Raw genomic sequence first — 12,693 nt, 5'->3', positions numbered from 1 at the left:
CTGTAATGTCCTACAATGCAAAGCCAAGTGCCAAGTATGCAATAGGGAAATAATGAAGAGAATATGGAAATGCTAATTAACTCCTATTTTATCATTTGGCAAGTCAGTTAGTCCTTACTTTTAGTTGGCATACAAATTCAAACAAAATACCTGACATGTTCCTATAGGCCCTGACACTATATAAACCGATTCTTTGAAAATCAACAGAAATGTCACCCTAGTCTACCCCTGACAATTTATAGGAAGGTATTTTTCATTTTGTTTATAAGGGGGGGGGGAATGACTTTGACAACATGTTCGTTGTTCATTGCTATAAAAGAGAACGTTCATTACAAAACAGAAAAATAAATGCTTCTTACTAAATAAATAGCTTTTTACCAGAAAAGACAAAACACCTTTAACATACCTGTCATAATAATCTCGTTGAAAGTCATAGTCCAAGTCAAAAGAGGAGCTGAAAAATAAATACCGAAGAGGATTAATTTGGAGTTGTTGATGTAAATTCACAATAGCAGATGGGAAAAACAAAAACAAAAAACCATGCAAAACCAACCATAACAAACAGATCAAGAGATTAGCATGGAACAATCCCCAATCATTCAAGCAACAATCCACTATAATTCCAATCATCTTAGAAGCCACTGAACATGCAGCAGCTAATTTGCAAATTTAGGCACAAATCTGCTACAATTTCAACATAAAACTTAAGAGCTAATATAAGAACACTGAAAAATACAACAGTAAACCAAACATTCTTATGCTACCCTCCTTCCCTTTCATATTTCCCAGCTTCTTACAAACTAAAAAACTCCTCTCGAAAGATTTTCACTGTATGTTAAAAATACCAAACTGCTCTTTAGTAAGTAAAAAAATCTCAGGGAATTATAATAATTCTCTGGGAAATGGGCGAAAAGGAGTTATACCAATACAAAATTAATAAAGTATCATTTTTACACAGATAAAACATACTACAGTTAACCCTCCCCACATCCAGAAAACAGATAGAGAAGATGCCCACTGATGGACACAATGCAGTTATAAATAATAAAGTTCCGGACCTGAGTAGAGGGGACGGAGAAGGGTGTTCTGGTACTGACCCGTACATCTCCGCTGCAGATCGTTTCACACCTGCTTTTCCTCGGTTCACTTTTGGCTCTGCAGCCAGATTAATATCTGAAAAAACAAAAATAAAGACAAAAACTTTAATGACAATTCCGTTGGGTAGGGTAGAATCTTAAACTACAGTTTTTAAATGTGAACATAGTATATATATCAACAAAGGCGGAATACTGTCGCTCATCTTTTCTTATGTAAAAAGGGCTCATGAATTTTTACAAGGCTAGGACTTAGTCTTTCACCCCTTTGTCCTCCGTTGTGTAACAAAAAAATATTCATTATATAAGACACACATATATTCATCATACGTAAGACAGGACATTTGCCCTAAGTACCTTCTACCCTCAGTTCCCACTAAAATGAAACTCTCATTATTCAGAGAATGTATCAGGAATGAATAAATGACCTCAGAGATATAAAATATCTAGGAATTCATGAATTATTTTGAGTATGATACCCTCAAATTATCCCTAAAGGCTAATTTTCATTCTCCTTTTTTTTTTTTTTTGAAGATTTTATTTATTTATTCGACAGAGATAGAGACAGCCAGCGAGAGAGGGAACACAAGCAGGGGGAGTGGGAGAGGAAGAAGCAGGCTCATAGCGGAGGAGCCTGATGTGGGGCTCAATCCCATAACGCCGGGATCACGCCCTGAGCCGGAGGCAGATGCTTAACCACTGTGCCACCCAGGCGCCCCGAATTTTCATTCTCCTTATAAACGGGATCAGCTGTAAAAGTTGAATTCATGATCTCTGTCTTATTCTAACAAGAGTCCATTTGTCAAAAATCAGCTCTCTAAAACTTAGTTCATCAAATGACCAAATAAAAAACAGACTTTTAGTACACTATTTGTTGATCACCATTATATGTATGAAGAAATCTGCAGAGCTCTTGGTTCACTAAACTCATTTCCAATTTTTAGCACCTAACGTTAGAACACCTTGCCTTTACAGCTGACTTATATTTTTACTTTTTTAAGTAGGTCCCAGGCACAGCGTCCCCCACCCCTACCCCCCTGGCCCTCTCTCTTAAAAAGCACAGTTCTAAAATAAAAACAGAACACTATATATCAAGTTGATTACACAATCCTTAAAAAAAAATTTTTTTTTTAAATTTATCTATTTGCAAGAGAGAGAGAGAATGGGGGGGGCAGACTCCCCGCTGAGCAGGGAGCAAGATGTGGGGCTGGATCCCAGGACTCTGGGATCAAGACCAGAGCCAAAGGCAGATGCTCACCCAACTGAGCCATCTAGGTGCCCTGATTACACAACCTTACAGATGAATTATTTCATGTGATCCTAAAGTGTAGTACTGAGTCAATATCCAGAATAGGATATATATTAATAAAAAGAACCTCAAATCTAAAAATGCATTTAGTAATCTTAATTTTAGTAAAAAACAAAAAAGCATGGTTATTTTGGAACTGCTACAAAACACACATGAAACTGTTTTCTTAAAAAAAAAAGTGCTTCTTATTCTGCCTACTGAAACAAGACAGAAGCTATTAAAATCCAGTAATAAACACTCCTGGTGTACAGTGGCTTCAATAGAACTCCCATTATTTTAGTAAGTGGCAAATTGAGACTAAAATCAAGAAATACATCAGATGACCTGGAATATCGTGTGGTGCCAGAGAGCAAGGGTGCAATGAAATTATTTTAAGACTAAGGTCTCAAGGACACAGGATACAATGGCCACAGACAAAATACTTTAAGCTCTATAGAAGGATACGCAATGTACTAAAAGACACCAATTTAAATTATTAGAGATATTAATATCATGGGGGCACCTGTCTGGCTCAGTCAGTACAGCATGGGACTCTTGATCTAGGGGTTTTGAGTTCAAGCCCCATGCTGGGTGTAGAGTTTGTAGAACTTTAAAAAAAAAAAAAAAAGCTAGGCAACCTCTTTGGGTCCCCTCCCTCCTTGGGAGATTTATACTACCACTTTGCTATCTCTCAATAAAAACCTTGCTTTGCTGCCCACTCCCCCCCCAAAGCTAAAATAGAAGAGTTTTTTAAAAAAAAATTTATCCGGTCTTTTCAACATGAATGGTATTTCAGAAAAAGCAAATATTAACGTGTTGTTCATTTTAGAAAAGTTAGGCAGAACAAACGAGAAAACCCACTCTTTTACAACCCCTAATGCAATACCTAAGCAATGATCATCAATGGATGATGACCATTAAGGTGAAAAACTGATGGGAAACTATTACAGATGGATCAAGATGTAAAACCGGAATCCACAAATTATCCTCAACATCGCTAAAAATGGGCAACCATGTCGCCTGGTGTGATACAACATAAAATATGTAACACTACCCATTTAATGTTTTCATCAAAATAAATAGAATCTGAATTGAATCAAGCCTCTAGATCTGCACAGTCTAATAGAGTAAGCTGCTAGCTACAAGTCTGAATTCAGATGCGTTTTAAGTATACATGTTTATATTTCTCTTGGACAGCACTGCTCTGGATCTAGAAGTATTACACAAAACAGAGGTGGAGAACAAATTAAATGATACCACAAAGATTCAAATCAGTACACAGTATGGAAGACACTAATGTTTTCTTCAACAAATTAAATGTCACAAACTTCTTTAATGGGAAAGGAAGGGATGGGGAACCTAAATTTAAAGACATCTAAGGGGCAATTAATCAAATGTGTATGTGGACATGGAAGGACTGGATCTTGACTTGAATAAAGCAAAAAAGTTATTTAAAAAAGTTTGAGGGGCGCCTGGGTGGCACAGCGGTTAAGCGTTTGCCTTCGGCTCAGGGCGTGATCCCAGCGTTATGGGATCGAGCCCCACATCAGGCTCCTCCGCTATGAGCCTGCTTCTTCCTCTCCCACTCCCCCTGCTTGTGTTCCCTCTCTCCCTGGCTGTCTCTCTCTCTCTGTCAAATAAATAAATAAAATCTTTAAAAAAAAAAAAAAAGTTTGAGACAATAAAGGAAGAAATCTAAATATGGCCTGAATATTTGATTGTTATTAAGGAATTACTGTGAGGTTTTTTTTTTTTAATATCTGATAAGGGAAACGTGGTTTGCATTTTGTTGAAGTTCTTATCTGATGGATATATGCTGAAGTCTTAAAATTACTCTTAACAAAATTTAAAAAAAACCCAGAAGAAATAGATTAAAACAAGAATAGTCAAATATTGGTACTTAAACTAGTTGAGATGTACTTACACACATGTTCATTAAACTCTTCTACTTTTGTGTTAGTAAAGTTCCACGACAGTAAAAAAAAAAAAAAAAAACCAACCCAAAAACCCAAGTACCAGAAAAAACCCTGACTTCATTTTATGATGCAAAACTCCTGATTTAGTTCATTTTTGCTGCAGCCATTTTACATACACCAAGTTTTATACATGCGTTTTCCTGTACTTGGGTATACGACAAATGGGTATGAAAATTTTTTTATGTATTCTCAATTACAACCGTTCTATGCATCTTCAATGTCAAGGATTACAAGGCTCTCTAACTTCCAATATTTTCCCTTCCCAATCCAGTATGGTTGGGATTTTTAAAAATAGTTAGCATTTGAGAAGTGTTTACAAATTACACAAAACTTTTATTCTAGAAAGAGCTCTTCATGAAAGAGCCACTGGGAAATCATAACCAAACATTCAGAATAGTCTACAAAGCTGCTGAGGGGGGCCTGGGTGGCTCAGTCAGTTAAGCATCAGAGTGTTGCTTTTGGCTCAGGTTATGATCTCAGGGTTGTGAGATGGAGCCCCATAGGGCATCGTGCTCCATGCTCAGGGGGTCGTCTGCTTCAGATTCTCCCCCTTTTCCTCTGCCCCCCCTCTCTAAAATAAACAGGGGCGCCTGGGCGACTCAGTTAAGCGTATGCCTTCGACTCAGGGTCCTGGAATGGAGCCCCACATCTAGCTCCCTTAACAGGAAGCCTCCCTCTCCCTGCCGATCCCTGTGCTTGTGCTCTCAATCTTCTGTCAAATAAAAAAATCTAAAGAACAAAACAAAAAATCAAATCTTAAAAAACTGCTCTTGCTATTAAAGACAATGCTGTTTACTCCAAGAATGGAGCTGTCACTTATTTAAAAAAAAAGCTGTCGAAACTTTATAATAAATCATGTTATGTGGGAGGTATTTATTAAATGTTACAAACATTATCAAGTGAAGTTTTGTGTAATACTGTAGGNAAACACCAACATGGAAACACTTATGGGGACAAAAATCCACAGCAACCTGAAGAGAAGCAGCCACGTGGAAAATAAAATATTGAAGGTGGAATTAAACTTGAACATTATCCATTTAAAAAAACTGAATACAAACTCCTGGAAATGCTGAAAACAAAATGAAAATTAAAGTAAGTCACCACACAGGAATCATCAGAAAACTAAAAACTGTCACTTAATAATGAATTGCTACAAACTTCAGAAAAGCAGATAATTTTAACTGCTAAACAATACATTATCAACAATGGAACTAGCCATTCTGTGGCACTCAGGAGGTTTACGGGCTTACTCCCTTTTATTCATAAAAAAGCAAAAAGTAGTACTTCTGTCTTATAAACCCTTCAACTTCCCTAATATTAACACCCAGGATTAACTATGATTGACAGCAAATCTTAGCAACTGATAAGCAGTTAGAAAACTATTCAAGGAGATGAAATTCTACAATCATCAGGAACATACTTATGTGCTCTAAAGTCTTAGTATGTGATGCGATCTTCTTAAGTTTAAATATAAACATCTGGGCAGAGCTCAGATTTCATTTCTCAAATATATAAACATGGTATCAGGAGACCCCTTATTGGGGAAACACACACCTAAAACAAAACCAGTCTGTACTGTTAATGCTAAAAAATACATTAACAGTAAGTAACTGTTATTGAGTGTAACATGCTAGACGTATACCAGAAGCTTCTCATGAATCATCCTAATTAATCCAAATTCTTGTAACACCAAAGTACTACTACCTCAGGTAAGAACAGATGATAGACTGAGGTACTATACCTCCATTTGAACTTGGCTCAGCCAAGTTATGTAAACTGCCCAACACACAGTTGTGCTAAGCAATCTGACTCCACAGCCCATGAGTGACTAAGCTATATTGTGTCTGCCCATTCTACTGCGAGTGGGAGGACACAGCTATTTAGGGGCAACTGTACTTTACAAATGTCATTTCTTTTTTAAAGACTTTATTTATTTGACAGAGAGAGAGCGAGCGAGAGAGAACACAAGCAAGGGAGTGTGAGAGGGAGAAGCAGGCCTCCCGCCGAGCAGGGAGCCCGATACAGGGCTCGATCCCAGGATCCTGGGATCATGACCCCTGAACAGAAGGCAGACGCTTAACGGCTGAACCACCCAGGCACCCCCATAGTGTCATTTCTTACCCTCCCAACTTTACTCAAGACCACCAACTGATTATCCAATCTCTGCTACACAAAAAGGAATAAAATCCTTATTTAGCCAATTATACCTATAAACCTAACATTTTTTAGACTTAGCTTAATGGAGAGAGAGAAAAACAGAAGCATTAACAGGAAAACTCGTATCTGAATTAAACTATCAGTGAAGAAATTCAACCCAGATCTTACCTAAAACCTGGCCAGCAATCATTCTGCCATCCTCTCCTGCCACAGCAGCCCGGGCATTTCTCTCATTAACATACTGAACGAAGGCAAAGCCCTTATGAACAGAGCAACCCACAATTTTGCCGTATTTTGAGAAGATCGCCTCCACATCAGATTTCTTGACCACAAGAGTATTGAGATTCCCAATGAATACACGGGAGTTCATGGAGCGAGGATCTGTCTTGTTGGTAACATTGCTGGCCATTTTCTTTGATGATAAGGTTCCTCACAAAGCCGAAAAACTGCAAGGGAAAAAAAATGCATTCAGGTGAAAAAAAAAAAAACCCGATAAAACCAAAACACTCCTTGATAAAATTTTCTACTCTTTATTTTGAGCCAAAGTGACTAATGAGATTATCAACTTAAAGGGCTCTCATAGCAGCAACTATATTACTATTTTAGAAAGGCAAACTCCTGAATATATGCATCCTTATACAAATTCAGCAGCATCTTCCCTAGTCTATTCCAGTAGTGCCAGACTTATCATTTCAAAGGACCACGGGGGGGGGAGGGTGTTCCTTCTTCAAAGACCACTAGCAACACAATTAAGGACATTATTCAAGTGAGCCCTCTCTGTTCTAAAGTCCTGAAGCAAATGCGAATCTCTTAAGCTCTCTACTACCAACTTCTCATTGTATTTTTAACCTTCCCTGTCATACTAACCTAATCATTCCCTGCCATGTATCAACAACTCCACCTTCTTGCACACTGCTTTTTTAAAAAGGATTCTTACCTATTCCAAAGATATACAAAACTTCAAATTCTGCCCACAAACCATTCTTTAGCCAGATGAATGTGGACAACACTCTTCCCTTCAAGTATAATTAACATTATACTAAGGCAATATATAGACCCAAATCATTCCCTCTGGAAATATTTACTTTCAGGTACATTAATTGATTTATAATATGCCAGAGGTATCTTAAGTAACAATACCATCATTTTACAGAATGCAATGACTCTTGACCTACTTTTTATGGGATAATCTACAAAATACATCAGAGATATCTGTAATACTAGATGGTGATGATGATAAAACTAGCAGGCAGAACACTGCACGAATCAAAAGAAGATCAGGAGAACCAAGAAGAATACAACTTTCCTCAGACTATTTCAAAACAAAAATTATCTTTTTTTAAACGTATATGAAGGTTCAGTCATATTATAATTACATGGAGATTCATGATACTATCATCTTAGGTCTTTTTCAAGTGAAAACATTTTTACATCCTTTTACTTTTTTGTATCTGCTGCCCCTTCCCAATCCAACTACCACACTTAAACAGGCTTTAAGATGGGCCCACACTGGATTTAGAGTACCATTCTTAAGATTAATTTTAATTTATTTCCCATTCATCCCTTTGAAACTCAAATCAGATATCAGTGTCTAGTATGTTCTCTCTCCATCCCCAAGAGAATGACAAACTAGTTCACAGATTATGTAAAAATCTCTTCTATATACACATATATTTAAAACAGGTAGCATAGTATCATTTATACAGATCACTGATATCCTGTCCCTTAAAACACCTACTCATTTCACAAGTAGTACTGATTTTTAAAGTTGTAACAACTGCTTTTCCCTCCTAGCCTTTCCAAAATCCAAGAAGTTGTCTTTACCTGATTTTGATTTCTGAATTACAGCTTTATAAACAATAGTTCTTAATTTTTTTAGACTAAGCAATAAAAATTTACCAAACAGTAGCACAGAGTATTGGTGACTCTTAGTCAAAGTACCAGAAAGCCTCTAGAACACCAAAAACAGAAACCTATTGAAAGGCGAAACTGGTTTCAAGTATTACTGTTGGTTAAGGTTTGCTGTTACTGTTAAGTGGGGAGAACTCAAGCCAGTTTTCTACGAATATTTTCACAAAAAATTAACATATATTCTAAATATTATAGTAAATAATAGTCAATATAGGAAAAATCTTCCTAGGTTTAATTAGCAATTACCTGTGAGGGGAAAGACATGGTTCTACATGCCATTAGCATACTGAACAGAGAGTGTAAAACAACAAACAACAGATACTAATGTCCCCTTCAAATATACTCCTTGGAACCGCAAAATGCAAATGGATTTAAAATGACTATTTTCTCACTTTTTACAAAGATGGTACATAGCTAGTACCAATCTAGAAGCAGATAATTCGTTACACATGAAGAACGCCTTAGGACATCAAGGATTAATACCCAAGGAACTCCACTTGCAAAGGCTGGTAAAGAAACTTCCAAATACACAAGTAGAAAGTGCTAATAATGGTTGCCATCTCTGAATTAAAGTATATATTTTATCTATTTTCTCCGATTTAACATGGTTACTAAATTTGCTACAAGAATCATGAATTGTTAACAACAAATAATGACCTCAACCTCAATAGCTTGGCTAATGTCAATGGAATAGCTTTCAATGCCCATACTTACTCTAAGGATTTAATCGATATGAGCACCAGTAAAGACAAGTGAACCCACAAAGGTCCATTAACCCTGCTCCAAGGAACACATCTTCTAAAGAATAGGAGTTACTACAAATTAATCATTTTTTCCACTGAATACTTATTTTCTGTTAAGTACTAGGTACCAAGGCTACTTCAGAGGAAAAACACAAAGAGACAAGATTCCTCAGAGTTTACACTCTAATGATACCACTTTTTAAAACTGTATTGAAGAGGGAACCTATTTCCCAATGTTTTACAAATAACCAAATGAGCTTAGATCACATTTCAGCCTACCTCTGATCATTAAGGTACCTTACCCATGAAATCTGTTGGGGGGTGGGGGGATAAAATGGTCAGTCAATATCCTAAATGCAAAGCAACTATGGGGGGTGAGTCCCCTGGGTTTCCTAGAATAAAACAGCAACAGCAGAGCCCAGTTTTTGAACCTTTCTGAATCCCCACATAAAAGCAACTAGATAGTAAGCCTGGGTGTCAAGGTACCCCAATCAAAATGCCATAATGCAAGCTGGTAAAGGGAAGCCAACCACCCACGTGTCCGTGGTATCTATCACTATGGAAGAACCAAAAAGACTCAGAAACTGAAGAAGCCCCAAATACCCATTTAGTGGAAAGCCAAGGAAACAAATTTTAAGAAAAGCAGCTGAGGGGCGCCTGGGTGGCACAGCGGTTAAGCATCTGCCTTCGGCTCAGGGCGTGATCCCAGCGTTATGGGATCGAACCCCACATCAGGCTCCTCCGCTATGAGCCTGCTTCTTCCTCTCCCACTCCCCCGTGCTTGTGTTCCCTCTCTCGCTGGCTGTCTCTATCTCTGTCGAATAAATAAAATCTTTAAAAAAAAAAAAGAAAGAAAAGCAGCTGAAACAGGAAGGGTTTTCACTGCTCCAAGAATGGGTGAGTACAAGGTAGTTATAAAAAGTCTCAAGGTGCCAGAGTTGCTGAATCTCTATAATATCTCAAAACTCAGAGCCCCAAGTGCAGCATTCCATTCTTAAAACCTTTCCAACTCCCCAAAATAACTATTATTCTACCTTTATAGTAATCACTTTAAAAGATTTTATTATCTCAGAGAGGGGCACACAAGAGCAGGGGGAGAGGCAGAGGGAGACTCCCCAGTGAGCAGGGGGCCAGATGTGGGGCGATCCCAGGACCCTAGGGCCCTGAGATCACCACCCAGGCTGAAAGCAGACACTTAACTGCCTGAGCCATGCAAGCACCCCTTTTATGGCTTTTAGGTAAGTTCCCCTTTCCCCCTTTTAAATTCAAATTTATTCTTGAAGAATAAAGGGTATTCAACCTGAAGTTTCCCAGTATGGATATTCCACAATCTCATACTCTTAGTACAATTCCACTATTCTTCTGTTTTTCATGAAATTCAAAGCTGGGAGTGAAGGCTTGATCAGATCCACATGTGAATCTTTTGGAAGACTATAAATGACAGTCTTTTTGTGGTTATTAATGCTTAAATTTTACCATGTCTTAAGTATTAGAGTATCTTATCTCTAATCTATTACTTAGAACTCATGAGAAGTTTCTCTTGCATGTTGGTAATAAGTTTGCCTGTGCCCTCTATTATTCCTAGAGTTGGTTCTATGTTGGCTTGGCTGGGTATAAAATTCTAGCATTGCATTTTCTTTCTTTAAATATGTTATAATACTTCCGAACTGTCACAGGGTCATTCCCAAGTGTAAACCCCGCCGGCAAAATTCTGTTTTTTATCGGCTTTAGTAGTTACAGGGTTTTTGCTTTCTGCTCAGCAGGAGAGTCTGCTTCTCCCTTTATCTCTTCCTCTGCCTTTCCCCCTGCTTGAGCTCTCAAATAAATAAAATCATTAAAAGAAAATTAGAAGTAAAATAATAAAGCTAGCTGCAGAAGAGAACAGGTTCATCTTTGCTTTTTACTTTATATAGCTCTGTAGCATACTACATTCTACATGCATTTTTAATTTTTAACAACGTGGTATTCTAATTATCAACAATTGCAGTTTTTAGAATAATCTGCAAATCACTTCAGGGGTACCTGGCTGCCTCATTCATGACAACATGCGATTTTTTTTTTTTTTTAAAGATTTGATTTATTTGACAGAGAGAGAGAGGCAGCGAGAGAGGGAACAGAAGTGGGGGGTGGGGGTGGGAGAGGGAGAAGCAGGCTTCCTGATGAGCAGGAATCCCAGAATGCCCTGAGCCGAAGGCAGATGCTAAACAACTGAGCCACCCAGGCGCCCCAACATGCAACTCTTGGTCTCAGGGTTGTTGAGTCTGAGCCCCAAGTTGGGTGTAGTGATCACTACATAAAAAAATAAATAACTCCAAATCACTTTAAATAATGTGGGAATTATGATTAAATGTTTAAGTCAAAGGGCACCTGGGTGGCTCAGCTGGCTGAGCGTCTGTCTCTTGGTTTCAGCTTGGGTCATGATCTCGGGGTTCTGGGATCGAGTTCCTCTTTGGACTCAGAGGTTGGTGGGGAGTTTGCTTAGGATTCTCTCTCCCCCCCTTCCCTGTGCCCTCCCCCCAACCCTGTACATGCATAAGCAAGCTGTCTCTAAAATAGATAAAATAAATCTTTAAAAAAAGTCAAAAAGCAGTATTATAGGGGCGCCTGGGTGGCACAGCGGTTAAGCATCTGCCTTCGGCTCAGGGCGTGTTCCCGGCGTTACGGGATCGAGACCCACATCAGGCTCCTCCGCTATGAGCCTGCTTCTTCCTCTCCCACTCCCCCTGCTTGTGTTCCCTCTCTCGCTGGCTGTCTCTCTCTCTGTGTCGAATAAATAAAATCTTAAAAAAAAAAAAGCAGTATTATAATTGTACAATAACAGGAGACATATATTAACTATTCACATAAAAATTACATACTTAGGAAAGAGCATAGGTTAAAATGATCTGTGGGTACTTTGCTTTTGGTTAATCCTTATCACCGTCAATTCCTCAGGAAGTCCATTTCCTCAAACCACAGTTGATAAATTTCACTACTTCTTCCATCTTTTGAAAACCGGAAATTTCTGGCACATTCTAAATACTCTGTATTTCCTCACAGATGAACTCAGTCCACTCAAATCCCTTGTTTTTTCAGGGAATAAACATTTTTTGAAGTTTTTATGTTAATTCCAATTAGTTAATATATAGTGTTATCTTAGTTTCAGGTGTAAATAGAAAAATCATTTTTTAAAAAAACTTTATGTATTTATGTATGTAAATAATCTCTACACCCAACATGAGACCTGAACTCACAACCCAGAGATCAAGAGTTGCCTTTTCTTGGGGCACCTGGGTGGCACATCGGTTAAAGCGTCTGCCTTCAGCTCAGGGCGTGATCCCGGCGTTATGGGATCGAGCCCCACATCAGGCTCCTCCGCTGTGAGCCTGCTTCTTCCTCTCCCACTCCCCCTGCTTGTGTTCCCTCTCTCGCTGGCTGTCTCTATCTCTGTCAAATAAATAAATAAAATCTTTAAAAAAAAAAAAAGAGTTGCCTTTTCTTCCAACTGAGCCAGGCAGATACCTTAAAAAATCATTGTCAAATTC

The 12,693-nt window shown here is 38.2% G+C and overlaps 1 protein-coding gene across 10 annotated transcripts in view; it reads right to left on the bottom strand.

Annotated features, from left to right (window-relative positions):
* Positions 1-12,693, bottom strand: part of HNRNPC (heterogeneous nuclear ribonucleoprotein C) — a 54,286-nt gene that overhangs the window by 19,690 nt on the left and 21,903 nt on the right. For 8 of the 10 annotated variants that reach the window (XM_040620677.1, XM_008711127.2, XM_040620680.1 and 5 more), the window contains 3 exons: positions 6,684-6,961; positions 1,059-1,173; positions 407-454 (listed from right to left, as the gene is read on the bottom strand). In XM_040620677.1, coding sequence (XP_040476611.1) covers positions 407-454; positions 1,059-1,173; positions 6,684-6,924 — 404 coding nt within the window. In that variant the 5' untranslated portion in view covers positions 6,925-6,961. The remainder of the gene's footprint in view (positions 1-406; positions 455-1,058; positions 1,174-6,683; positions 6,962-12,693) is intronic. The other 2 variants (XM_008711128.2, XM_040620684.1) reach the window with 1 other exon arrangement.

The sequence above is a fragment of the Ursus maritimus genome, unplaced genomic scaffold (genome assembly GCF_017311325.1).
Source record: "Ursus maritimus isolate PB19 unplaced genomic scaffold, ASM1731132v1 scaffold_36, whole genome shotgun sequence".
NCBI lineage: Eukaryota > Metazoa > Chordata > Mammalia > Carnivora > Ursidae > Ursus > Ursus maritimus.
Note: the sequence above shows the minus strand (reverse complement) of the source record. Positions and strands in the feature narration are given on the sequence as shown.